We start from the raw sequence: 27,304 nt of genomic DNA on the forward strand, positions 1-27,304 counted from the left end.
TTCCGGATTATATAAAGTTTTATATTTTTAAAGGATCGTAAAAGCTCGTGTTCACAAAATTATTACATAATATTATTAACATTTTTAATTAAGAAATGTTTAATAGCTTGACATATTTCAGTCTGATTTTATTTTGCAAACGTAAAAAGTATCACCATATAAAGTAAACTAAACAAAGTATGTATCATCAAGCTCTATCTATTATTCTGCTTGAATCACAGTTACAAATGTGACGTTACAAATATCAAATTGACTCATTTATTAAATTGCTTCACTTTTCAAGATTAGTTTCAATTGACATCGTTAGCAGAAAGATGACTACGAAAGTACAGATCTCGATGTTATATGAACAGTCATAGCCCAAGGCGTTTAGCGTGAGGTCGAAATAATAATAAGTTTAACTTACCTGAACAAAGTGCGTGTCAGAGATTTCTTCAGAGAATTCTTAACTGATCGATACGACAATTTGGCAGAAACGAGACCAGCATAATGGACATAAAAATCAGACTGTTTTTAATAACTGTGATTGTGTTATTTGTTTTTGGTAATTGTATATAATGTTTTTAAGTAAATTACATTTACTTATAATTTAAGTAAATTACATCAACAAACATATGTGTTAAACAGGTTTTATAAATTTGGAAAAATTGGTTACAGGATCAATAAAGAAAAATTATTAGGCATACACTTAATTTACATTAAATACACATTTGATATGCATTTAATTTATATTTTTATAAAAAATATTATTATACGCGTATAATAATATTAAAAAAGTATAAAAGTATAAAAGAGTGACACAAATTAGACGTATGTCGGATTTTTATAATATAAAATTTATAAGTTTTAATTGTTTTATATAATACTTAAAACTTTTCAAAACGTGCTTTAAAATATATAACAAATGTGTAACAAATGTGTATCAATTAGACAATAAAAAAAATATTTTTAAATTCTATAAAATACATTTACAAAGACATAATTGAGTAATAGATATTAATATAGCTGTAGAATAAATTCCTCTCTTTTCCTATATTAATTACTCTGTCGTGCACACTCTTCATATTATTCACTTGTTGACGTTTACCATAATAATATTGCGTTCAAGATGCTAAACTGGAGATTTTCATGAAAAAGCGTATACAAAAACTGTTTTAAGATGCATTCTAAATTTTACATTACGCAAATAATTTTAAAAAGGCGGCAGTTTAAACGACAAAAAAAATGCTTTAATAAGTAATTTTTAAAAATTGCAGAGCTTTATCTTGAGATACAGTAAGATATAATAATTACCGAAATTTCCTTTTTCATTATATTGTTGGAATAAGTTATAAGATATAAATATAAAAAGTTATTAATAATTGTTTATAAAATTAAACTTGTGGCAGTAAAAACGATAATTGGAATATACATACTGAGATTTATAAAGATTGTTTCAAAACTATTACTACAAACTTAATTCATTTAACTTTAACAATATACAAAAATAAATAAATTAAGCTTTTAATTATATGTAATAAATATTAATTGTAATTACAATAATTAAGACGTATCAATTTCATAAATTAAAAAATCTAAGTAAATGTTGTAAAGTTATTGCATGTTAGAAATTGTTTATATAATATTGTATCTATATCAGATACAGAAGGTATCAAAATCTTGGGAAGAATTGGTAGTGGAACAAGAGTTTCTAACGGGAGAAGCACCTTTTGGCAGACAAGTATGTAATGTTCATATATTTTTTGTTATTAAATATTTTTATTATTTCTACATTTTACTATTTTGCTATTTTTAATATATGTGTATATATTAATTATATGCAGATTATAATCGTTATATTTTTAAAAATATTTTTGAGAATGTATTTGTATGTGTATGTATTTTTTGGTTTTTTCAATATATTGCAACATGTTGCAAAATGTATTTATTATCATGCATATATTATATAAAATACTATATTAAAAACCTATATTATATAAAAATATAGGTAGTAAAAAAAGAAAATTTTGTTATAATGTTACAAATCCATTATATCCTCAGGCTCTAATTCACGTAAAACAGGATGGAATCAACCATCAAATAGCTATTACAAAGGATCGATATCTAGAACTAGTCATGCTAATCCGACGTCTTTATCTGAATTTGGTTTTGGAACTAACACAGAAAATATGCAATCAAGATATCCATCAATAAATAATTCACCATCACATCATTTATCAGGTACATTGATTATTCCCTTTTTTTTAAGTTGAAACAAAGTAACACCAGCGTGTTTAGATCTCTATGCTCTAGGCATGTAAGAATGAACTTTGATACATCTTTTTGTATTTGCAACGTAGGAGATCAAATTTGGTAAAATATCAAATTTTATGTCCAGTTCTTTTAAAGTTAAAACATTGCTTTTTAATTTTTTTGAGGAGTCCTCCAGTTATTTTGTAACAACGTGATTAAATGTTGAGAATAAGTTTGTAATTAATAAAGCCATTTTTTAATTTCTTCAAATTTTTCGACGAAAATTTTTCACTTACAATTTTCTTTAAATAATTTTCTAAAATAGCTTCAAAAGATTCTAATGAGAATTGCCAGTTTTTAATAATTTAAACAAATTGCAAATCAAATGTAAGAATTATAGAAAATAATATTTATATAAAAGAATAAAGTTTAAAGAACATTAAAAAAATAAAACTTTATAATAATATACTATAAAAATATAGCTATATAATTGTATATTATAAAAATAAAGCTGTATATATTTCTGATAAGAGTATGAAAGGTTTGTGAATTATAGGCTAGATTACATAATTTTTCTTAAATATGACGGTATACTAATAAAAAAGTGACATAACAACATTTATTATTACATTTCAAATTTAAATTATTATTAAACAACTCTTTCTTATTTTTTTTTACATTAATATTTATCTATATTATAAAGAAAATATTTTTAAATAATAAATTATTATTTGTGCTTCAATTTTCTTTATTCTTTATTATTTTGAAGATGACAATATCAAAAACTACTTTGTTAAAAGATCTACATATGAATAAAAAGTCATATGACTCTCCTCTTTTTTTTTCCTCTGCTTAAACTGGAGAATCTCCTTAAAACTCCAATCTCTTTATATGTTGTGTAACTAACATGGTACAAATAATGTAATTTTTATAATGTTTATAATACTGATGATTTCTAGACGGATATCCTCAGCAGCCCATCAAAAATTCTTACCGCGGCACAGGCCTGATTTATCCGCCCATCAACCCAAATCCTTCGTACCCTAATTATGAAGATCACGATCATGTAATATAATTTCTTTTGGTTTTTATTCTTGTAATGAGATAAAGAATGAGGCCAAAAACAGGCCAAAAATCGTTTGTTTCGTTAGCCTTGAACAATGTCTGTAGATGAACGACGGGAGAGGAAGAAAGGTCTCCGCATCCATTGTTAAACATTTGGCCCCAACATGACGGGGGCTAATACATCAATTCCACCTTCTCCACATTCCACTTTTACTACTACTCACTAACTCTTCTCGTACAACAAACACTACACATACATTTTATGGCCCCAAAATGACGCTCATGCAAAGACCTTCCTTCTCCTCCTGTCGTTCATCTACAGACCTTGCCCTTGAATTTCGAGTTGAATTTGAGGCTAAACAATAGTTATATATAAGATATTAATACCCTAGAAGTTTCAGATTGAGCCCACTCATTATCTTCAAGATATAAGAGGTCAAAATTTACATTCTGCATGAAGTGCCTTATCCACTACTTCCAAAAAATCTACGTACAGAAAATAAGATTATGATATATGTCATAAAGTTTAGATCTTAGATATGTATATACATATACACGTGTGCGCGCGTGTGTGCATGTGTGTACCCGCGCGCGCTATCATGCAGCAGTCAGTTACCGAAGTCATCTGAATCAATCCCCTTCAAAATTGCGGTGCATTGGTTCTTACAACATCGATCCCGCGTCAGTTCTTTCGAAAGCTAAAGTACGATTCTTGTACGTACATAGTCATGAAGACCTCAGCATCTCGCAAAATGAATCAGAACAGTTGATAGGAACTTTTAGCCTTCATTTTATGCGAACTTTGATCCCTCATATCTTAAAGATAAAAAGTAGACTCAATTTAAAACTTTCAAAGGAACAATGTCTTGTACATAACTATGGTTTAACACTGAATTCAAGTCTAAATTTGGAGAAACAGACGATTTTTGGCCTCACTCTTTGTTACAATGACATAAAATGTATATTGCGATTTATTAAAAAAAGTTTTGCAATAAACATAGTTGTCTGGTTTTATAATAAACATACCTTTTTGTGTGGACCAAATATTTCTTTTTATTAAATAAACTATATTTCTACATGTAATTTTATATATATATATTTAAGAATAATAATTATATTTTTAATTACATTAGACAGTATATATACGATTGCTGGTCTATTCCAATAATGTAGTCTTCTTCAAGGAAGCAAAGTTTAATTTTTCCTGAAATTTGTGATACAATATTAGTAAAATATTTAATTATTTTTGTAAAATATAATAATATTTATAAATCTAAATAATAAATCTTGTTTTGAGAGAACAAACTATATTTTAAAAATTTAATTCAATTAGAAAAAATTTTAATAAAGGGATTAAGTAATAATTTAATAAAGAAATAAAAAATTAAAATGGAATTAAAAAAAAATAAAATATAGTATTATTAACAACTTAAATTGTAATAATTTGAGTTAATAGTTGACTCGATTTCTAAATATTTACAAATATGAGATCAATTATTAAATTGATCCTTAGGATTTATTAATATCATCAATAAAAAAACGACTATAACACAGATTTTTAAGATCATTGCTACGTTCAAGCGCCCACGTGTAAGTTCAGATTTGGCGCCTCATGTTTATAGTCCAGATGAAATATTTGAGACTATTGACAAAGCTACAAAACAGGATGAGGAAATGTTGAAATATTTTTAAAAAAAGTTATAAAAATATTATTTAAAAAATTTGATATCGATGTGGCGTCTACTAATAGCAGTGTATGTTCTGCACGCCCGCTTACGGCGGCCCTGGAGATTTCAATTGTATAAAAGCAATGTTACTCATGTCACGTCACATTTAGCGTAAAATCGGCAAGATAGTAACAGTTTTACTCTGTGCGCGAACAAATAACGCATGTCAGTGATTTCTTCGAGATTCGAACTATAGTCAATACAATTTCAGCACAACAATGAACATGGGAATCAAGATACTGATGACCAAGATTGTCATTTTATTCATTATAGGTAATCATATAGGTAATTATTGTTGCAATGACATAACTTAAAAATATTTTATAGTTTAAAAATATTGAATGATTAAAGTTTTGTAATATTACTTTTAAATGTAATTTTAGTTTAAGACGATTTAGTCTGCATAGGTTTTAAATTCAAATTTTATCTTTATCATCTTTAATAATACAAGACCACAAAATTTTGTTAAAAGAGGAACTCGAGATCTTATAATCAGATTTTCTAAAGATTTTTTGAGTCGCTGAATCCAAATTCATCGTTTAAACGATGAATTTGGATTCAGCACATCGGATTTTGTAGAAAATGAGCAAAATTAAGTGTCAGGCTTGTATTGTCAATAAGCGCAATCAACGAAATTTGTTTTATAATAATGAAAAACATTTCAAGTACATGAAAAACGACAAACTCTAGTCAGACTAATGATGAGCTTATGTAAAATGTACCCGTAGGTTCAATGGAAAGTAAACCCAAAGAAACTGAATTTGTATTATCCATGCAGTACACTCGTCCCGCGAACGTTCCTGTGATGTCGAAATATCCGCACGACATCTCTAGGATGTTCGCAAAACGCGAAATGCTATATGGGAATCTAAACCTAACAATCCCGGAGCTTATGGCTCGGACAGAAACGAACTGTTGACCTCTAGAATCTAATCTAGACGTGGACTCAGTGTTGCTGATGGGGTGGACTTATTTACGCACTCAATTACACACGCGCACACACATATTCATTCAATAATGTACATGCCAACTCACGCACTTATATATACGTACGTAAAACTATAAACTCATTATTAAAATATATCATCTTTTGTTATACTGAGTGATAAACAAGCCAGCCATTTTGTGATTGACTTTGTCTTACATAGATTTATTATTGATCCCTCTTTCTGACTAGAGTTTGTCTATTTTCATTTCTTGGACTTGAAATGTTCTCATTATTACATCAGATTTCGTTGATTGCGCTTATTGACAATACGAGCCTGAGATTTAATTTTGCATTTTCTACAAAATCTGACATGGTGGGACAAAACTAACGATAGATTTAGATTTAACGACCCCAAAAACCTACAGTGAACCTAGTAGAATCTCGGGTTTCTCTCAACAAAATTTGGTGGTCCTGTAATTATGCATTATTTTTTATAATATAATGTATATATAGTTAAAGTCACAGATTCTCCTTTAGTGAAAACTTCTCCGCGAGATAAACATAAATACTATCTAAACCTTTAATGTATAATTTCTATTATGAGAAGGTGGTATTATAGCCATTGTAGACATGGCCACTCGTATTATCTCCGTTATTAGCTGACAAATTCTAGTAATTACTTATAGAATCATTTAGCAGTCTGCTGCTATGAAATGCAAATATGATAATATACAATAGCCAATGTTTGTTGTAAAGAAATTTTTGTTTCGAGCATTTCGAAACTTTTTTAAGGTACATTTTAACATTTAATTACACATACTTCTTCATTCTTTTTAAATTTAAACATATTATTACACAAATGTATGTACACTTGAGTATTTTTTGTTATTTAATTTTGTATTCAGCTGTACACATTTCGAGTTATACATAAATAAATAATAACACAATATTTTTATTAATATAGCCACCTAAGTGTGTTGATATAATATGGCCAATTTCGATCATCCTTATATCGAAAAACTTTCTTGATGATTGATTGTCGCTGTATTGTCAATCAATAATTCGTGAGATGTATAAATTATTATCGCGACAGAAGAAAGAGGTTACTTAAAAATGCTTTATTAAAGAAGTCTATATACCTTTATTTCTCTCTTCACAATTATGCTACAATTTTATTCTAACCTAAATTATTTTACATAAATATATATAATTTTATAATCATAACTTTTTTAAATAAAATCAGTTTTTTACATTTATTCTTGTGATACCTATATTACCATCTCTGTTTCTCTTTGATCCATTATGCAGTGTCGGTACATTTTTATAAATAATAATATGTAATGTGTAATATAGTAAATATGGTAATTATGCACAATAAGGGCGACCTCATTTCAACCCCGATTTCAATGACCATGATATATGTTGTTCGGGTCATTATTTTAAACAACTTTTCCCTATACATGTTACCACCGTTCGACGTTTTAGTTTCTAAGTTATACACAATTATTAACAAAAACTTATTAATAAAAAAAGTTTAATAAATACAATACGACAAACTGTGGTCACACACACACACACATACACACACGCGCGCGCGCGCGGGAAGAGAGCAAGAGGGGCTTTCGCCCTCCCCCTCTCCCCCTCCCCCTATCCCGTCGGTAGAAGTGCTCTGAGTAGAAGTGCGCAAAAAGTACGATACGTATATATAAACAATCCAATTATATGATATAGAGAACGCAGGGGCTCCGCTTCTCCCCCGCCCACGCGTACTCTATACCACATAAGTTTTATGACTTTCCACACAAAACGAAACTAAAACATTTTAAAACTTTTTTTACCCCTTTTTTACACCTTCCTCCTGTTTACAGAGCAAAGCAGAGGAACGAAGCTTCTCCCCCTGCTCCTTGCCCACGCGTTTTCTGCATCCTCCTTTGCTCTGTTTCAAAACTAATGAAATTGAAGCAAGAAATTAAAAAAAAACTTTTATGTATAACTCGGAAACTAAGGCCGAACGGCAGTAACATGTATAGGAAAAAGTTGTTTAGAATAATGACCATGACAACATATGGTCATTATTCTAAACAAGGTCATTGAAATCGGTGAGGTTGCCCTTATTGTGCATAATTATCGTAAATATTTCGTAATTTTAAGTCTAACATCTAATGACCAACACTTTGATGAATATAATTGTTAAGTTTTAATTTATATAATATTAATTATTAACAAAATTATTATATAAAATATAAATGACCATATTACCATCTTCTCTGTTAATTTAATACTGTATTAATGTATATTTGTATAACGTATAATGTATAATTTAAAGTGTTGATATACAAAAACAAATAAATTGATTTTTTATAACATTTGGTAATTTTGTGATAGTTTATCACCACCTCATTAATTAAGATATACATATCTACATACGTAAATCCACAATTACAAAAGATATTTATTTAACATTAGAACAAGTTGTCAAAATGACGGGATTTAAGATTTTTAGATTAAATTACAAAAACTATTAATGTAATTTTTATCAGATTTTTTTATTTTCGGATTAATTATTTAAATATATATTAAAAAAATTAAAAGTAATAATAAATATTAAAAAAGTAAAGAAATAAAGAAAGTAAAAATAAAAAAGAATAATAAAAATAAGTATATATTGCCGATTGTTCTAGTGTTAAATATTAGAAAATTATTGCATATATGCCAAATTATATATTTTTATATTGTGTTTACAGTAAATAGCGGTCTATTAGGAAGTCTATTTAAAACAAATTGGCGTGGTTTTTCACGCTCTATTCCACATCCAATTGAATCTATAAGTATGTTATATTATCTTTACACTTCAGAATAAAATATTTTCATTATTATATTTACGTTTCATCATTATTAATATTATATTTACTTATATATCATTATTAATATTAAACAACATTATATAATATTTATATGCATACTATTATTATATATTTCTCTTATTTTTTAAATGTCTACACTTTAGTATTATTATTATTACTTTATACCTATGTAACAAAGTAAAATGTACTATTATTATTACCTGTGTTATTTTTTAATGTTTAATGTTTATTTAAAATTGTTTAATATTCAATCCATCAATTTTTTCAATACATTGCATATTGCACAATGTAGGCATATTGTTGACAATAAAAAAATGTCACATCGTCGATTACATCGTATGTATAAGTCATTCATCATAAGTCGAAAGGATTATTGACTTAATCTCCTTTTAAAAATCATTTGACATAGAAAGATGGCATTTGCAGCACGCGTACTACTAATAGCACGTCTAAAGAATCACGTCGAGTAGAAAAAATTCTTTTCAAACTCTTATCTCTATACTTTGTACAGACAACAGCTTTCTATAATTTTATATTGTTTTTAATAATATAACTTATTGCATTTGCAGAGTTAGAAAATATTAAACTTCCCCCTATATCACTTCCAAAAGAAGAGCTAAATTTCAACAATTATTTTAATGATTATCACCCGATAATTCCGCCACCAGATGAGTTCACATCAGATTTCATGTCGCATGTTGAATCACATAGAAATGAGGAACCAAATTTCAACAACAAAGAGTCCTATTTTCATTATGATCCCATAATTCCGCCACCAGAGGATTTTTTATCACATGCTGGGTCACGTAGAAATGAGGAGCCAAATATCAACACACACACACACAACGAGGAGACCAATTTTCATTATAATTTGATAATTCCGCCACCAGAGGATTTTTTATCACATGCTGGGTCACGTAGAAATGAGGAGCCAAATATCAACACACACGCACACAACGAGGAGACCAATTTTCATTATAATTCGATAATTCCGCCACCAGAAGATTTTATATCACATGCTGAGTCACATACAAATGAGAATTCCGTATCAGATTGCATATCTAAGTGTAGAGATAGTTCAATTTGGACGGCTGTGATTGAGGGAATTGCGTCCGGGACTGCGGGCGGAATCGTAGCCATTGCCTTAAGTGGCGATAATCCTACGTCGTCTGAGAAAACTAACAATACATACCCTAGCTTAAGTGAGCCTCAACGTAACAAATCGATTTCTGACAACAAAATAAAGTTTGTCAATGTAAATTTGCAGAACAAAACTGAGAAAGACGCTATCGCGAACAATACTTCTTTGTCGTAAGTGATTAAAACAGCAAATTGGAATGACTTGAGTTATCTGTCTGTATCATAAATCTTGGACTAAGTAACTTTGTGAATCAAGAAAGAGTTTCTCTAGTCATATTTCAATGTAATATATTTTATTTATATCTTTTTTCAATATAATTTATCTATATCTTTTATTCAAAATAATTAATATTTCCCTAAAACAGTTAATATTTCAAAATAATTAAATATCTTTCTTATTTCAAAATAATGTATTTTTTACAACATATTTTGGTAAACCTTTACAAAAGAGGACCAAACTTCGATGACCTTAGCCTTGACATGTTATCAAGGTCACCCTCCTGAGTAGTGTTTGTAATTCGTTAAAAAGTTATTAACAAAAAAAGTTTCATAAACATGATAAAGCATGATATCTCTGCTTTACTTAAAATCACAAACCTATGTGGTACAAGAAACGCGTGGGCAGGGTGCAAGGGGAGGGTTTCGCCCTCCCCTTACATCCTTGCATTAATTTTTATAAAGCACGCATTTTTGCGTGGTTTAAAATAAGAAAATGTATTGATTTATTATTATCTTAATTTAAACCTAATTATTATTATCCTAATCAAAATCTTATAAAAAAATAAATCTTAACAAAAGGAGACCCAGTCCCAATAAATGATAAATTTATTATTAAAATAAAGCACGCATTTATGTGTGCTTTAAAATAAGAAAGTCTATTAATTTATTATTATCCTAATCTTTTATGCAAAATCGCAAATCCATGTGGTGCAGAAAACGTGTGGGTGGAGTGCAAAGGCAGGTCTTCGTCTCCCCCTTACATCCCCGCATTAATTTTCATAAAGCACGTATAAATTAATACATTTTTTTATTTTAAAGCATGCAAAAATGCGTGCTTTATAAAAATTAATCTGTGGATGTAGGGGAAGGATGAAGCCCTTCCCTTTCATCCCGCCCACGCGTTCTCTGCACGACATGAATTTGCAACTTTAAATAAAACAGAGATATCATGTATATATCGTATTTATGAAATTTTTTTTAAATAACTTTAATAACGTTAATAACACAGGAGGACAACATATGTTAACATATGTCAAGTCGCTGTGGCTGAGTCCCCTTTTGTTAAGATTTACCCATATTTCTTTTTACTTGTACATGGTATCAGAAAATTACAAATTATGAAATTTTTTTGTTAATAACTTTTTAACGAATCACGAGCGGCGGCTTTTTAGAGATTTTCTCTTAAGTATTACTCAAGAGGGTGACCTTGACATATGTCAAGATCATTAGGACTGGGTCCTTTTGTAAAGGTTTGCCCATATTTTAGTTTACTGAACATCAAACCGCAACCATATAAAAACCGAACAATTGAAAGTTTGCTGCCATTGTACAAAGAGTCTTGGATGATTGGATGCAGCATGTTTCATTCTTTTAACAAGTGTACAAATAAAAAAGAGAAACTCGATAAGTTTCTGGAGACCAACGAACTTAACACAACGAGGAAGTTCCTATTCGATCAGAAATTAATTGAGAATAGTGAGCTCATAAATATTCTAAATAAAGCCTGGAATTGGTTTGAAAAGGATAACATAAAAGGGAAGCTTGAAATTCATTTTACACTGATAAAAGCGCTATCGCGTACCAACCCTTGCGGATATATAAAGAACGTGAAATTGACGTCGAAAGTAAGCAACGACATGCTCACATATTTGAGAATTTATCTACTCTATTATATAAATTATGTTTCTTATTTTTGTAGGGTGACATGATTAAGATAAGTTTTAATACGCCAAACAATGAAAACTGGAAGAAAATCATGGACCACGATTTTTCACCTCAATTGGAAATCGTTCTTTACACAATATGTCCCTTTTTATACTTGCAGAAAGATTGTCCAGTTTCATTAAAAGGAAGAGATATTATCCTCGTTATTCCCAAATATGATTAGCAGATTACAAATTTTGTGCAATAAATTTAAATTTTGATATATTTAAATTAAAACAAAAGGCCTTTTGAGATTTTCTAAGTTAGATAGAAATTCAAATCGACATCCAAAAAGCATATCTAAAAAGCATGATTTGGATTTTTTGTTAAAATAATTCATAGAATGGAATCTTTTGTGTATCGCTTCAATTATAGGACGTTTGAAATCATTCGCGTCAATGCTCGTAAAGTAGCATTCGTCTAACTGCCAAATAAAATTCAATTATCTTAATAAATTAATAACTTAATAATTATTTGTGGTCATCGTAAAATAGTAAAAGACATTTTTGTTCACTTCAATCCCTTCTACCTCCCCAAGAGTGTTGATATAAATGATTTCAAACATCTCTCTCTTTCTCTCTCTCTCTCTCTCTCTCTCTCTCTCTCTCTCTCTCTCTCTCTCTCTCTCTGTGTGTGTGTGTGTGTGTGTATGTGTGTGTATAAACAGTACACATACAGAATTTTTTATATACAAAAATTACAACAAATCTAAAAACTTAAATTTTTAGGACAAAATCTGTAAACCATATATTGTACATACATATACGGTCATTTTCAGAATAAGTATATTCCTAGGATAAGTACAATTTAAGCTTTAATTATTATTCAAAATTTATTTAAAAAAAGTTTATTTATTGTTTATTTATACTTATATTTTGAGTCTTTTTCTGTTTAATTCTTATCAGAACAAAGTTGTTAACAATTTGATGCTACTAATAAAGAATAATTTGATGAATAATTTTCTAGATTTTTTTAAAGTAAATTTGTTTGATTTTTGTAGAAACTCTTTATATATATAAAGTAGAATATATGCATAAACAATGTATGTATATATATATAAATTATATATATATATATATATATATATATATATATATATGTATGTATGTATATAAATTGTATATAAATTATATACATACATATATATGTATATTGTTTATGCATATATTCTACTTTATATGTAAAGAGTTTCTACAAAAATCAAACAAATTTACTTTTAAAAAATCTAGAAAATTATTCGTCAAATTATTCTTTATTAGTAGCATCAAATTGTTAACTTTGTTCTGATAAGAATCAAACAGAAAAAGACGCGAAATATAAATATAAATAGACAATAAATAATCTTTTTTTAAATAAATTCTAAATAATAATTAAAGCTTAAAATTTTGTTCTTATACTTATTCTGAAAAAAATGATCAAAAAATGACAATATGTATATATATATATATATATATATATATATATATATATATAACCAATTTATCTATATGTATACATACATAAAATATATCTGTACATAATGATACATATATCCATCAAAATATTAATATATATTTTATATTATTATATCCCTAGCTCCCTGTATGCATCTAACAACTATATGTTTACGTGCAAAATACCATTTATGATTTCTTTCTCTTTCTCTCTCTCTCAGTCAAATCAGCTTTATTGTAACAAAATAGGAAGAATAAAGGATAATTATAATGCGTACCTCATATTTCTTGACGTTTCTTTTTCCTAATTCTGAAAATTCCATTACTGGTATTATAGTCGGTCGTCCATGTGCACATCGATTGGGAAATTGCGTATGCTTCAATAACTTTATAAGACGCTTACACTGCTCTAAAGTTAGCTTATCGCCGAATTTAATAGCACCTGAAAAATTTCAAAAATTAGTAAAAATAAAATAGAAAAGATAATTACATATAAATCTGCAACGTTTTAAAATATAGCAACTGCCTACGATGTAGATGATAATGCAATATATATAAATTTTTAATACAATATAATAATAATAATTATTATTATATACGTAAACATATAATACATTCATCCATAACACTTATGTTACAATGAAATATGAGCATTGTACCATGACAAGCCCCCGAAGCTATAGCATTATGAATAGTCAATGGTAATGTGTTTGTTTGACTCATTACATTACGATTCTTTAGCACGTCGTTCAACAAACTATGAATTTTTGGCAGTATTTTTTTATTATTATAGGGATCACTATTCGTAACTAAACATTGTGGTATTGTGCGTATTAATAGTGTGTTTTCCTTTAATGATCCCAAACTTATTCCGTATTTCATCAATGATATTTTATTACGTAGGAGTAAATTGCATATTTCTGTAGGAAATTCCATGGATAAAGGATCACGCAAATTAAAAGAAAGTAACTCACTCTCGTTCTGCACCTTGTGACCTAAATAACAATAATAATTGTAACTAACTACTTAGAAGAAGATTTATTGCATTATTGATCTTTTACATATATTTTTATATTAATTAAATTTAAAAAATATTTTAATCTAATATTTTATTTTAGTATTTTTAAATATTGCGCGTGTTAAACTTTCAACAAAAAAACTGACGTTTTTTTATCACGAAAAAGTATTATAATTACTTACTAAGAAGCAATTTTTCATAACGTATTCTTTCATGGACAGCATGTTGATCGATCATTAATAAAATTTTCTTGTCATTGTACGTCATCCATGCGGCAATAAATTCATTATTAACTTGATTTATAATCTATAAGAAAAATATATTTTTTAAAACATTTCTATCTGAGACAAATTAATTATTTTTATAGCTTTATGTACACATACTTTTATGCACTTTAATGATTCTCGTGATAATTTAAATTCGCATAATTTTTGCTTTAACTTACAAGGATGCACCGTTGTTTGTTCATGTTGCCAGTTTTCTGTGACTCGGAATTTATAATATATTTAATACATTTAATAAACTAAACTATATAAATATATAAATTCATTTATGTATACATATAATAATAAAGTAAATATATAAATAGTTAATTTATTTCTTCATCCCAAAATTACTTACACAAAATTGTATCGTTGGGACTGTTCAAAGATTTCAAATTTGTCAATTTAACGTAACGATGCTGTAAAAAACCGTACAATTTTCGCGGCAAAAAATCAAAGTGAGGTATCTCATTTTTACGAAATATATTATTCATATTTCTTGTAAAATCGTGTTTTTTATTATTTGTATAATAAGTCCAATTCGACCATTCAGAAAGAGGCGAAATCGTGTTTACTAAATTATTGTTTTCATGACAATTGAGAACCTTATTAGATTTACCAGAATCATCTGTTATATCTAGATTCATGGAACTTTCTTGCATTTTATCAATGCTGTGTATTGTCTTTATATCTTTATCTACACACAAATTCGTACGTTTCGTAGCAGTAACGTCTGTCTGGCAATGAATGTTAGTCAATGCATTATGTCTTTTACTTACATAATGCTTGACGGTTTCAATATTATCATTTATTTTACATTGTTTGTTGAGATAATTAGTTGACGTAGTTCTTTTTCTTTTAAAGCCAATCAAAACGATTTTTTTTTCTATCATCGAAGATGTAATATTTTGATGTTTATTGATATCGTTGCTAAAAACAGATTTTTCTCTTTTTAAATATATTTGTTTTAACAATTGTGTTTTATATAAATAAGGGATAATGGAGGAAACTGTAGCTTCTTCCGCGAGACATTTAAAGATGCAATTTTTAATGGCATTTAATATCTTCTGCATATTATAAAACATGATGCATCTTTTTCCATTTTCGGTAACAAACGTGAATTCTTTCTCTGAGAACGTAAGAAAAAACAGGATAAATATATTTTCACCCGAATCACGCGCGTTGAATTTCTGATCAGAAAACGAGTTGAGCCTTTCTTTGAAGGCAATCTTAATTAACTTCAGAACAAGAGGGCAACAGATTGGCCTGTGATTTAAAAAAATCCACTGCATCGCGTTTCTGTCGGATAATCCCACGTAACCATGAAAATTCGCGCTGCATTTGGGACTGCACTTTATCGACCATACTCTATTCAATGGCATATCTTTCCCAAACAATGTTTTCAGGACTTCAACCGGACTGTGCGGTTTCGCAATTCTTAGAACAACCTTCTTCCGTTCTTCGTCTCTAATCGAAAACGACACCTGATTGCGTCAATATAAAAGAAACATTGTGAAACAAAATTATCTTGATTAGTAAACGCGCGCAGATCGATAAATTAAATCATACTTTCAACTTTGTAACAGCAATAGCTGCAATAAGAAAACAAATTGTAGATATATTCCATTTTTTACGCGGCGGTATTTCGTGAAAGCCGTGGATGGACACCGTCGTGCCATGCAAAGGTCTTTGTTCTATTTGTTTTAAATTGGGCGCAAATCCCATCTTAAACTCCTGTAATGAAAATAATGCAAAAGAAAACTACTTTTAAAGCATAAATTAAATAATAGCCGCCTTCCAAAAAATTTAATGAATGTTATTATTACGTAATAAAATTGGCACTTAGATTTAATATTAAATAATAAAATTTATCATTAATTTAATATTAATTATCAATTTTTTTACTAAAAAATCTTAGTCTCTCAATACCTCATTGTTTCTTTATTTTTATTATTTTTTCTGTCTAATCTTTTTGACAGTATTTCTGTGATTAGTGCAATGTACATTTCCATTTTCAATTTTTAAGTATAAGTTAAGTATTAAGTAGAGTGCAAATATTCCAAATTTATTAATAGATTTTTATATTTATATGTAGAAAGTAAACATTGCAAAAATACAACACTGACCGCTAGAGAATCAAATTTAGATCATTAATTTAAAATTCCTTAATTTACTTTTGATTTTAAAGTTTGAAGATATAGAATACTTAATGCCAAAAGTAACAAAAACGTACTCATATTTTTACATTAGTTATTTTTGTCCATATTGCCTAATCATTTAATCAAACTACATGTTGACAATTTCAAGTTGACATTTAATACCTTCATGAAAGTCTCCTTAGAATGTTGATACCTCGAAGCAATCGTAAGACGGTCGGACAAACGACGAGCATTCGCCAGATATTTCAATTCGGGCAATACTTGCTGCTGATTGCTCGCAACTTCTGCGTCGTATTCCGCGATACGTTTCAACATGTTGTTTGGTATCCCGACGCCATTATCGACAATCTGAATTTCACGTTTTCCCGCATGAATTCTTACCGCGATTGCCGCTGCGTGCGCGTTTAAAGAATTCGCTATCTGTAATGTTTAATTTATGTGTACCTACGTCATCATTCGATCCCTTAATTCATTTGATAGAAATCAATATAAGAGATACGATAAACTAATGAGATAATACTATTGAGATGAAATGTTTTCATTTTTCTTTATAGTAACATAACATGCAAGTTAGAACATAAAACTTAATAGTTAATTTAAAGGTGTTAAATAATTTTTAGTAAATACTTGATTTGATAATTAATTTAAAATTGTGTTAATTAAGACCGTAGCAAACAATTCAGATTATCAAACTATGAAAATTTCTAAATACAAACGTGTTTAAAATTCACTTTTTTTATAACAGTAAATTATGCATGTTTTACGATGCAAAATGACCTACCAGTTCTGAGATGCATCGTTCGAAAGACGCGATACTTAATGTTAATGTTTGAACGGTTGATTGTTCGATAATATCCTCCATCCTGTAATGAGAAACGAAATAAAAAAGGACAATGAAAATGTGCTGCTTTTCTCTCAGAGGAGACTCTACAATATGGCGCCGAGAATCATACACCTGCTCCACCCTTTCTACACTTTTTTATTTCCCACGTTTTCTTAAAATAGAGTAAAAAAAGAGATTTAAAGCACGTATTCAAAAAGAGAGTTCGGAATTCAAAATTTATCATTTATTTTATTTTTAATTATAAAAAATATAATTTTACTTTTAACTTTAAAAAAGATTCTTGTTGTCATTGCTCTGAAAAAAATATTGTATAATTTTCTAAATTGGGAAATTTTATTGAATTGTCCTCTTTGTTTTATTTATTACATTGTTTTCATTTAACTTTAATATTACATTTTTAATATGTAGTAAAGTTTTTTATAAAAAACTTTCTTTTAAATTCTTTTTAAATTCCTTTTTCTAAGACAATGAATCATGAATCTTGTGTATGTAATAACAATAATATTAAAAAATTACACATTTTGTGTGTAATAACTGTTTTTTTTTTAAAGAAATAAAAGTTATAATTTGCAATATTTAATATTTTTCTCATTTAAAATCAGAAATAAGGAGACATTTTAAATTCTAAAATAAAAGAAAAGTTTATTAATAACAGAATTGATCAATTTTTTTCCTTAAAAGAAAAGCTTGGATTTGCTTATTAGAAAATCACATAATTGCTTATAAAAAAATTTGTTTATAAAAAAAATCACAAAAATAAATCGCAATTTAAAAGCGTTGCAAAAATAATCTTGAGTTTTTAATTTAATAGAATTAGATGGAAAAGGGGAAGAGAGAAAATAAGCGGCAGCTAATCGTGAATGTATTTATAAAAATCTGTTTATTCTTTTTTTTCTTATTGCATCTACTAAAAAGTTCCTGCATTCATATCTCTTTCAAAATGCTATATATAATCCTGGAAAAGAAGTATGGCTCTTTCTCTTTTTTCTTTAATAATAACAAGTGTCAAAACCGCGATAACTTAATATTATCATTCGAGTAGCTTTACACGGTTTTTCGCCCCGCACATTCGGGGTGCTCTAAGAGTATTTAATATAATTTATTTAACATTCGGGTGACGACACAACTAGACGAAACTTTAATCGTAACGATTACCGCGCTAGAAGGATTATGGTAGCTTTAGTGGGAGACCTCAATAAAGTTGCTACCAATTTTACGTCTTTCCTTAACAATCCGCATCAACGTAATAAACTCGCGTACGATCTTTGAAATTAGTATACTGTTAATTATGCCTAAAGAGACATTACGGTGTTTCTTATTATTTTGTAGTTTAAATTATTTTGGTCCTTGGAAACTTAACAAACACAGCGGATATAAAAATAGTTTAAGTTTACATATACATATATATACATATACATATAATACCAAATAGAATTATGTATATAATATTACATTAAATTCCACTTATTCAAATATGAGAATAGAACAGTTCTAAGGTTCATTAGTTCTTCCCTTTACCAGTACTTATTAATTTTAGTAATAGGAACCAATATTTAAAAAAACGCGTCGAACACTTATTATCCGAAATATCGAAGTCAACTATGAGTTTCGTATATTTTAATATTCGTATATTTTAAACTGTGTAAGCACGAATTTATTTGTATAAATGGTATGCGGATAAACGGAGAGTACTACTGTATATGATAATATAATTTGTATTATGTATATACATGTATATATATATATGTATTAGATATTAGGACACATAAAAATAGGAAGTATATTGCTCGTGTTTGAAGTCGTCAATTTTTGTGCTATTAATATTATCTGCTCATCATTTACAATCAATGTAACGTATCGACTGATAAAAACATTTAATTATTTAAGCAAATTACATAAAATAATTTTATATATATAAATTGTATAACGATATATATCGTTATCCATATACATTGCTATAAATTTGATACAATTGCATTACCCAGTGTTCCATGAGTCACAAAAATCAATTTAACTCTAATTCAATAAACTTATCAATATTTATTGGGTATGTTTTAATAAAATTATTAGAAAAAATTAATAAAAAATTTTTACTTTAGATGATAATAATGTTTTATAAAATTTGCCACAATGATATATTATAACATGTTTTTAATTAATGTACAAATATTTTTGAAAAAAGTAAAACATTTTTTAAATCTGTTAATTATTAGGGAACACTGGTTGCACATGGCCCTTTCTTTTTCTTCATCAGATAAATTATTTATTTGTTTTTAGAAATATAAATGTACAATCTCTCAATGAGAATATCTTAGTGAACGAAAGCAAAGTTTATCCTTAAAAATTATTTCTTTAAAAAATTAACAGCATACTTTTTTCATCAGCAAGGCTTTTTCAATTTACACTTTTTTCTTTAAATTACATCAGTAACAAAGAGTTCTTATTACGACTGGACATATTAAATATATTTAATATATCGCGAGCACATACTAAACATATATTCAATAATTAAGAAATAATATAAAATACATGTTTCTTTTTTTAGAAAAGCGAGCTTGGAAGAAGAGTATAAGTTTAAATTTAATTTCTAATTTCTAAATTAAAATCTATACATATAGAAAAAAGCATAAAAGTCGAAATCGAATTGAGAAGCTCGCTGTGCAGCTCACATTCTGTAATGAGTTCATTGTAAAATTATTGTAATAACAATCACATATCGAGTCATCTATCAACGAGATATAACACACATATTAAAATGATGAGACATAAATAATTTAGCGGCATCACCAAGTATCTTGACGCTAGTATAGCGTTGAAAAATCATGTAACATTAAAAATATATATATATTTATATATATATGTATAAATTGACGAGTTATGCCTATAAATATCCTCTAAAATCTGCTGTGATAAATCAATCACTTAGAAACAAATTCGCGATTTATTCAACTTTAGGCACCAATGGTATGCAAACCCTGTCTTTGGTACATACGACCGATTCGATTTTTGTTCATATTTGAATAAAGAAGACGGACTATCACAGTCTTCTGCATCTGAATATACTTATTTCATAGCGATTTCATCGTATGGATATTTCATCCTTCCATTTCTCTTGCATGTTCAATGCGAAGAATTTATATTAGTACATTCGTTTATCTGTGCGATACAGTCCTAAGCACATGTTCATTAACAAAAAACTCAGTCTTCTTCTTTCTTCTCGGGCTTCAAGTCTACCATTGCATGTATCTCGTCCGGGCTGTATCTACAAAAAAAAGAAAAAGAATATAATAATTAACATTCTTCACTCTCAGACAAAAGCTTAATATTTTCATTAAATTTTATATAGACATTATTTAACAAGAACAAATGTTTAAGTTTGTCAGTGTATAATAAAGTTTATAAAAAATTTTTTAATAATTGCAATATGTAAACGCTTATATTTACCCTAGTAGACTTTGTAAATCGCACACAAAGCGATACACATATCGCTTGCCAGCAGTTTTATGTATAATGTTCTTGTCGTAGTAATAACGTAAACCTCGACTCAGCTTCTCGTAATTCATTTTAGGTTTATTCTTGCGAATACCCCAACGACGTGCAACCTCGTCCGGATCGGTCAGTTTAAATTCCCAACCATCGCCGGTCCACGAAATAAAATTTTGACACGTTTTGTCAGTTAAAAGTTCCAGCAGAAATTGCCACAGTTGAATCGGACCTGATCCAGTAAAGCATGGTGGGCCGCCACCTAAAAAAGCAAATTAATTAATATCAAAATATATTAAAATATAATAAAGTAAATAAAATAATTAGTAAAATATTTCCCATATTTTTAAATCTGAGATTATTATTCATCTTTTACTTTCTATGTCTATTATAATTCTTAATAAATATTTAGATTAAAAAAAGAATGAAAAACTAAATAGTTTATTGCTAAAGCATTTGTTTGTCAAACGAAAGAGAGAGATATTCTCAGAATTACTACTTCACATAATAATACTATAAATTTTAAGTAAGTTGAAAACAAATTCTGATATTGCAGGAATGAAAATCTTCAAACGATAACAAGAGTAAAAAAAATATAGGAAAAGATTTATTAATAATTTGTAAAATATGTTATTAAATTATCGAATCGTGAATTTACTTGGATAACCGGTGAGCATCGAGCTTTGCAATAACGGCTTTTGGTCCGTATTATTAGCGATAGATGTGGGATGATGAGGATTGGATGAGTCTCGCGGTCCGAGTCCCGCAAGAAACGGGTGAGGCAGATGATCCCCAAGTCCGACACCCCATTGATCACCGCCGACGCCGCCGCTTCCAGCACCGCTCCCGCTTCCGGGAACCGTTTGGAATGGCGTTGCATCGTACTGCCCGTATCCGCCACTCTCGCTGTAACCCTCGTGATAGCGTCCTATCAGCAAGCAAAGCAAGAAAACATGTTACTTTTAACATAATCGTAATTAAATTACAAACGTACTATAAACAAAAGAGAAAACTAATTTAATTTTTCCTTTTATATAATATCAGATATATAAAATAAGAAGAAATAAATATATACACAATATTAAAATATATTTATTATATAATATATATATCTAATATTAAATTTATAGATCCTAATCTACAATTTATCTCTTTTTCAGAGTTTCTGTCTACGAACCTCGAGGATAGTTTTTGAACGGTGACGGTTGGTACTTTGGCTCGATGTGGATTCCGCTGGCGCCGTAGAAATCCGACGAGCTGTCCAAGTTGTACGGATGAGGTGCCTGATGATCTTGCGACAAGCCGTGATACTCGGACGCCTCGTCGTATCCCGAGTAATGCGCCGGCGTCATGTAATTTTCTGTAGCGGTCGCGTTGACTCTCAAGTCGCTCTCGTTGTTACCTGCACCCGCGAGTTCGCCTCCGCTGCCTAGGCCACCGCCACCGCCTTGAAGATGCTCGGTTATGTGATGATTGCTGTAGTTCGCTGTAATTTTTATATATTTTTGTTAATTAAATTTCTGCAATAACCCTTTCTTATCAATAAAATCCTTTAGAAAACATTCGTAATACAATTTAAAATTATATATCACGTAATATTTTAGTCATTTTACAACAAACATTAAAACCGTAAATTATAATTTTAACAGCATCAAAATAAAAATAAAGGAAAATAAATTACATATTATTACAAAAATAGTTTTGGAATAACTATCGCGATTAGAAAAATAAAAAAAAGAATTGAGATCAAAATAATACACAAGTGAATAATCTCTCAACAAATAAATTTTATAATTGATTAATTAATTTCAATTAATTAATTAATTAAATTAATTCATTTAATTTAAATTAACTTTCAATTAAAAAAAAATTTTTCGTGCAATTATGCCATCTCTCAAATAAGAAAGAGATTCTAGCTATCTTCTTGTTAAGTCTTACAAATTACTTAAGATAAACATGAAAATGTTTGAATAAAGATTGATAATAAAAGCACTTCTGATAAATTCAATAAAACAAAATGTTGCAAAATATTAATTTGCGTAACAATATCTATCAAGAAAAAGACGACAAAAATGAAAAAACTTACATTCCGTTTTGAGCTGATTTAAATTCCGTAGATGTATGTACGCGTTGTTGGCATTGTTGTTGTTATTGTTGTTGTTATTACTGTTAGGGGTACTAGAATGAGAGGTCGGTGGTTGAGTGCTATGGCTGTGGGGTGGAGGCGACGCTTCGTCTCTTTGACTTTCGTCTTGGCACACGGGACTACGGAGGTGATTGTAGCCGCCTGCAAATTGAAAGAAACAATTCGTTCTGCATTATAATGTTTTAGTAAATGATAGAAAATTAATTAACTTGATTATTAAACATATCAAATTCAATTCGTTAATTTTCGTTAGATAAACGGAAAAAGTATATAACCGCTCACTACAATTCTGAAAAGAAATCACATTAAGAATACTTGTGGATAGAAAACATTAAATCTTACGATTACAATTATATTCCTTCTAAATAAAATTCCACATTAGACTGAAGTTGAAAAAAAACTGTTCAAAGATTTAATATTTTCTATTATTTCGATATGTCCTCTCTCTCTTTCTCAATAATAATAATGTTATTTTAACTTTTTTAAAAATCAGTATTCTAAATAATATATTATTTTCTCAACATTTCTATAAATTTGTTTTTAATTCCTTGTTTAATTATGATTGTTCCTCTTTACGCCCTTCTATAATACCCCTTCATTAATCAAAAACAATTTAAAAAGGGGCTGTTGTCTGTGGGCAAAATAAATTACACGCCAAGTAATAATTAAATGGCTTTAATCGTGGACATAGTAGTCAGCAAACGTTTCGGCTCACTTTGTGCCATCTTCAGTGCAAAAACAATTTTCCAGTATAAATTGTATTCATGGCGATCCAGAGCTGAATTCAACCAACACAGCCGGTTTCAAAGCCGGATGAAGGGACTGATTATATGAAAAAATAATAGTGACTTATATTCTAAGAACAACGAGCTATATCAATAAAACTCACCACAGGATCCCAACCCATCTTTAGCGCAAATTCAAAAGTCGTAGAACAGTAAATAAGTGTGTCACGACGCAAACCATTCATCGGGTTCGGTGAACCTAATCTAACCTTTTTATTATTTTTATTTTGAACGAAATTATCGCAGAAGCGTCGCGACGCCCGCGGACAAAGAAGAACCGACGATGCTGCATCGCCGTGCATCTCTTGCTACGGCACTCCGATACTCCGCAGGGAGGAACCACCGCTGACACGTGGGCGGCGCGTATCTCGACGATTGGTCCGAACGAACTCCGCCTATCCTCGACTTCCGCTCTACGATCGCGCGAGAGAGAGCCCGAGTATCGCGCGAGGCTGAGGTTTCTCCGCGCGCCCGCGCGGCGTTCGAATCACCGTCGCGATGTTCGAAGGATCGGCGAATTAACGCATTGTTGTGACGCGCGTGAACCTCGGGATGAGATCACCGCGATACAACGTTCGAAAACTTGAGCTTCTAGTCTCAAAGCGTTTTGATTTTATAAAACATTTACCATATCAGTCAAAAGTGTTGCGTCACCCCCAAAATATAGAGAACGCAAGTAAATGATTAAGTTCTTTATATTTTTTTCTTTATAGTGTTTCTATACTTTCTAAGAGTGTAAGATGAGATATTAAAATAAAATTGTTATTATTATTATTATGTATATTTCTTCTTTTAAGTGTACATTCTGGTGCAAAATAAAAATAAAACATTTTTTTAATTACATATTTTGATTGTACAACATTTCAAGAATACTGTTAATATTTCAGACAAAAATTCAAAGAATTAACGATTCTACAGCCAAAAGTCAAGCGGTGCTCGAAGTGCAGGTAAAGAGGCGAAAGTAATTTATTAAGAGGTTAAGGAGTGAAACGATAATTGATTAAAGCACTGCTTAGTAAGGAGCACTCAAAACAACAATGAGACTTATTTTATAGACCAGGAATCGTTGATTAACGGTAAATAGTTTAATTATCATTCTATATATTTAGAAAAAAAAAACTTTAAACGTGTTTTTCTCGAAATGTTTTTTGGGAAGGTTGACACGATTTTGGGAAAATTAATCGATCGATTTTAAAAATTCTTGCGACATTGTATTCGTAGATTGATTCGCTATCGCATAGACTATAATAAACCGCGGTTTCACTGAAAATTAAATTTTCTATCCAACTTTCTTGACCAAGCGTTTTTTCACATTATTTTCTAAAAACACGTGTCAACTCGCGAATTTTCAATATTTTTAAATAATTCTAGTCTACGCGATAGCGTAACGTAAATAAACTTTAAGAAAAAAATTTGTTTTTTTTTATTTCAGGTTATTGGTTCTTCTGAGATATCGTATCAACCGTTTAGTCATTTCATTTTTTCAACGCAGCGCCTCAACTAATTTCTTGGAATTTTGAAATAAAATATTGTTGTAAAATTTTTTTTCATATTTTGATATGTGTATTAATAAGTGTGTGAAAAATTAAAATCGTATGGTAAAATAAACTCGGGTAAAATGGCCATAGTTTTTTTAAATGCAAAAAACATACTTTTATTTTTATTATTTTTTAATAGCGTTTGATATATTACTTCACTGAAGCTTTAAGTATGTAAAACTATCGACATTAAAAAGAAAATACTTAATAAAATTTTTTCATTATCAAAATATTGAAACATGAACATTGGCCACCTTTCACAACTTTTAGCTTGGCCATAATATTATAGAACAGTTGGCTATACATTTTTTATGTACTTAACATTTACAGAATAATAAAAAAACTTATAATTTTACATCTTTAGTTTTATTACACATATTATCACATATATTTAATTTTATTTATATATATTTTTAATATTAAATGTTCACAAAAATTTAAGATCAATTTAACTCATTATCATTACTAAAAAAAGACATATATGATATGTCAAATTAAAATATTAGGTGCACAATTTAATTCTCGTTTTTTAAATAAAATATATACATAAACACTTATCCCGAAATGTCATGGACTATCTTGCCCAAACTGTGAGAGAAAGATAATCGTAGAATTTATTTAAAAAATAGAAAAGAAAATAAAAAATATAATTACACATTACAATTTACATACTTTTGTTACGTGGGTAACGTTCATTGGAACAGCACTGTAATTTATTCGACATTGTGGCAATTTCTAATAAACACGTGAAAAACTTTGCAGACAGTCAAAAGTAAAAACATGATATGACATCCACAATATCGTTATTTCGAATAGTATACGCACATAAACTACAGTAAATATTGATTATCTTTGAAAGTAATTACGAAAACACATTATTTAGCAATTATTGGAGAAATTATAGCCATTGGCCATCTTTTCCGTATGGCCACCATACTCTAACTTACTCTATGTCTTATAGTTTTCTTTAAAAACATTCCAAAAAGGTCTTATTTTTAGTGCCCTTACACCAGAATGTACCCTTAATAATGACTTCCCTATTTTCATAGGTAATATTTTTTATTGGTACAATACATATATTACACCAATTTGCAACATAAGTAGTTTTTATGCATATTTTGTCTGTGTTAAAAAAAACAATGTCCAAGGGTTTCATGACCGGGATGAAGACCAGGGGTTGTAGCATCATTTTTTTTTAAATTACTTTTAGCTCTAAAATATATTTTAGTTTCAATATAATTTTTCTCCATTTTTTTAAATTCAAAAATAACTATAGTTTATATAAATCATTATAACAAAAAAATTTTATTTAGTTTAATCTGCACAATTTAAATAAATATAATACTTTGTTCCAGATATGAAATAAAAATACATTTATTTCTTATTACATTGTTATACTTTGCAGTTGAGTAAATATTGAATTACATAAAGACTTGCAATGTAGAGATGACTAGCACGTGAGAATAAACGTCATATTATGTACTATACATTATTATCTCAGAAAAATACCATAAAATTGTTTACACACGAAAAGAAGTAATATAGTTCCAGAATACATCTTTTAATTCATGTGAACAAATTGCTCTCAAGCGTGATTATTCTAAAATTATTTTGTAGTTTGTAGAGCGTTTTGTCGTCTAAATATCTTTATGGAACTAAAGAAGATAAGAAAAACCCGGGTTTTTCTTAGGTTTAATCACAAAAGAAAGAGCAACAGTCAGAAGTTAGTTGGGTCACCTATCTTATCTCAAACTCA

General features: G+C 28.8%; 5 protein-coding genes and 1 long non-coding RNA gene across 10 annotated transcripts in view; 2 read left to right on the plus strand and 4 right to left on the minus strand.

Annotated features, from left to right (window-relative positions):
• The first annotated feature begins 331 nt into the window (after positions 1 to 331).
• On the plus strand, positions 332 to 4,293 carry LOC105827875. The gene is made up of 4 exons (XM_012666066.3): positions 332 to 544; positions 1,640 to 1,720; positions 2,041 to 2,220; positions 3,192 to 4,293. The coding sequence occupies exons 1-4, from the start codon at positions 490 to 492 to the stop codon at positions 3,305 to 3,307; spliced, it is 432 nt and encodes a 143-aa protein (XP_012521520.1). The 5' UTR covers positions 332 to 489; the 3' UTR covers positions 3,308 to 4,293.
• Positions 3,606 to 13,748, minus strand: LOC118644826. Its single transcript, XR_004962608.1, has 2 exons — positions 13,591 to 13,748; positions 3,606 to 4,501 (listed from the first exon to the last, which is right to left on the minus strand). It is a non-coding gene; the product is annotated as an uncharacterized LOC118644826 (long non-coding RNA).
• LOC105827872 lies at positions 4,769 to 12,173 on the plus strand. 2 transcript variants are annotated; one of them, XM_036284455.1, is made up of 5 exons: positions 4,769 to 5,297; positions 8,697 to 8,780; positions 9,386 to 10,127; positions 11,443 to 11,800; positions 11,875 to 12,173. In XM_036284455.1, the coding sequence occupies exons 1-5, from the start codon at positions 5,243 to 5,245 to the stop codon at positions 12,061 to 12,063; spliced, it is 1,428 nt and encodes a 475-aa protein (XP_036140348.1). In that variant the 5' UTR covers positions 4,769 to 5,242; the 3' UTR covers positions 12,064 to 12,173. The 2 variants fall into 2 exon arrangements, with proteins under 2 accessions (XP_036140348.1, XP_012521515.2); XM_012666061.3 differs by having other exon boundaries at positions 4,770 to 5,309.
• A 155-nt stretch (positions 13,749 to 13,903) lies between the features above and the next one.
• On the minus strand, positions 13,904 to 16,447 carry LOC105837862. The gene is made up of 4 exons (XM_028194515.2): positions 14,952 to 16,447; positions 14,714 to 14,817; positions 14,513 to 14,636; positions 13,904 to 14,307 (listed from the first exon to the last, which is right to left on the minus strand). The coding sequence occupies exons 1-4, from the start codon at positions 15,973 to 15,975 to the stop codon at positions 13,904 to 13,906; spliced, it is 1,656 nt and encodes a 551-aa protein (XP_028050316.2). The 5' UTR covers positions 15,976 to 16,447.
• Positions 16,448 to 16,546: 99 nt separating this feature from the next.
• On the minus strand, positions 16,547 to 17,614 carry LOC118644658 (DNA mismatch repair protein Mlh3-like). The gene is made up of 2 exons (XM_036283649.1): positions 17,534 to 17,614; positions 16,547 to 17,172 (listed from the first exon to the last, which is right to left on the minus strand). Exons 1-2 carry the CDS (start codon positions 17,612 to 17,614, stop codon positions 16,867 to 16,869), a joined length of 387 nt encoding a protein of 128 aa, XP_036139542.1. The 3' UTR covers positions 16,547 to 16,866.
• An 843-nt stretch (positions 17,615 to 18,457) lies between these two features.
• The window catches only part of LOC105837877 (ETS-like protein pointed), a 124,812-nt gene continuing 115,965 nt past the window's right edge, over positions 18,458 to 27,304 (minus strand). For all 4 annotated transcript variants that reach the window (XM_012683033.3, XM_012683032.3, XM_012683034.3 and 1 more), the window contains 5 exons: positions 23,166 to 23,366; positions 22,257 to 22,565; positions 21,738 to 22,007; positions 21,041 to 21,341; positions 18,458 to 20,858 (listed from right to left, as the gene is read on the minus strand). In XM_012683033.3, coding sequence (XP_012538487.1) covers positions 20,795 to 20,858; positions 21,041 to 21,341; positions 21,738 to 22,007; positions 22,257 to 22,565; positions 23,166 to 23,366 — 1,145 coding nt within the window. In that variant the 3' untranslated portion in view covers positions 18,458 to 20,794. The remainder of the gene's footprint in view (positions 20,859 to 21,040; positions 21,342 to 21,737; positions 22,008 to 22,256; positions 22,566 to 23,165; positions 23,367 to 27,304) is intronic.

Source organism: Monomorium pharaonis, chromosome 3 (assembly GCF_013373865.1).
Source record: "Monomorium pharaonis isolate MP-MQ-018 chromosome 3, ASM1337386v2, whole genome shotgun sequence".
NCBI classification, from domain to species: domain Eukaryota; kingdom Metazoa; phylum Arthropoda; class Insecta; order Hymenoptera; family Formicidae; genus Monomorium; species Monomorium pharaonis.

What these genes read in the sequence shown, in the direction of transcription:
- LOC105827875 (XM_012666066.3), top strand. Translation starts at nt 490, where the DNA reads ATGGACATAAAAATCAGACTGTTTTTAATAACTGTGATTGTGTTATTT. An exon ending in AAGCACCTTTTGGCAGACAA is followed by an intron (nt 1,721 to 2,040) that starts GTATGTAATGTT and finishes TTATATCCTCAG; the next exon opens with GCTCTAATTCACGTAAAACA. An exon ending in ACCATCACATCATTTATCAG is followed by an intron (nt 2,221 to 3,191) that starts GTACATTGATTA and finishes GATGATTTCTAG; the next exon opens with ACGGATATCCTCAGCAGCCC.
- LOC105827872 (XM_012666061.3), top strand. Translation starts at nt 5,243, where the DNA reads ATGAACATGGGAATCAAGATACTGATGACCAAGATTGTCATTTTATTC. An exon ending in ACATCCAATTGAATCTATAA is followed by an intron (nt 8,781 to 9,385) that starts GTATGTTATATT and finishes TTGCATTTGCAG; the next exon opens with AGTTAGAAAATATTAAACTT. An exon ending in GCGAACAATACTTCTTTGTC is followed by an intron (nt 10,128 to 11,442) that starts GTAAGTGATTAA and finishes CCCATATTTTAG; the next exon opens with TTTACTGAACATCAAACCGC.
- LOC105837862 (XM_028194515.2), bottom strand. Translation starts at nt 15,975, where the DNA reads ATGCCATTGAATAGAGTATGGTCGATAAAGTGCAGTCCCAAATGCAGC. An exon ending in TCCCAACGATACAATTTTGT is followed by an intron (nt 14,818 to 14,951) that starts GTAAGTAATTTT and finishes ATAAATTCCGAG; the next exon opens with TCACAGAAAACTGGCAACAT. An exon ending in TTATGAAAAATTGCTTCTTA is followed by an intron (nt 14,308 to 14,512) that starts GTAAGTAATTAT and finishes ATTGTTATTTAG; the next exon opens with GTCACAAGGTGCAGAACGAG.
- LOC118644658 (XM_036283649.1), bottom strand. Translation starts at nt 17,614, where the DNA reads ATGGAGGATATTATCGAACAATCAACCGTTCAAACATTAACATTAAGT. An exon ending in AACGATGCATCTCAGAACTG is followed by an intron (nt 17,173 to 17,533) that starts GTAGGTCATTTT and finishes TAAACATTACAG; the next exon opens with ATAGCGAATTCTTTAAACGC.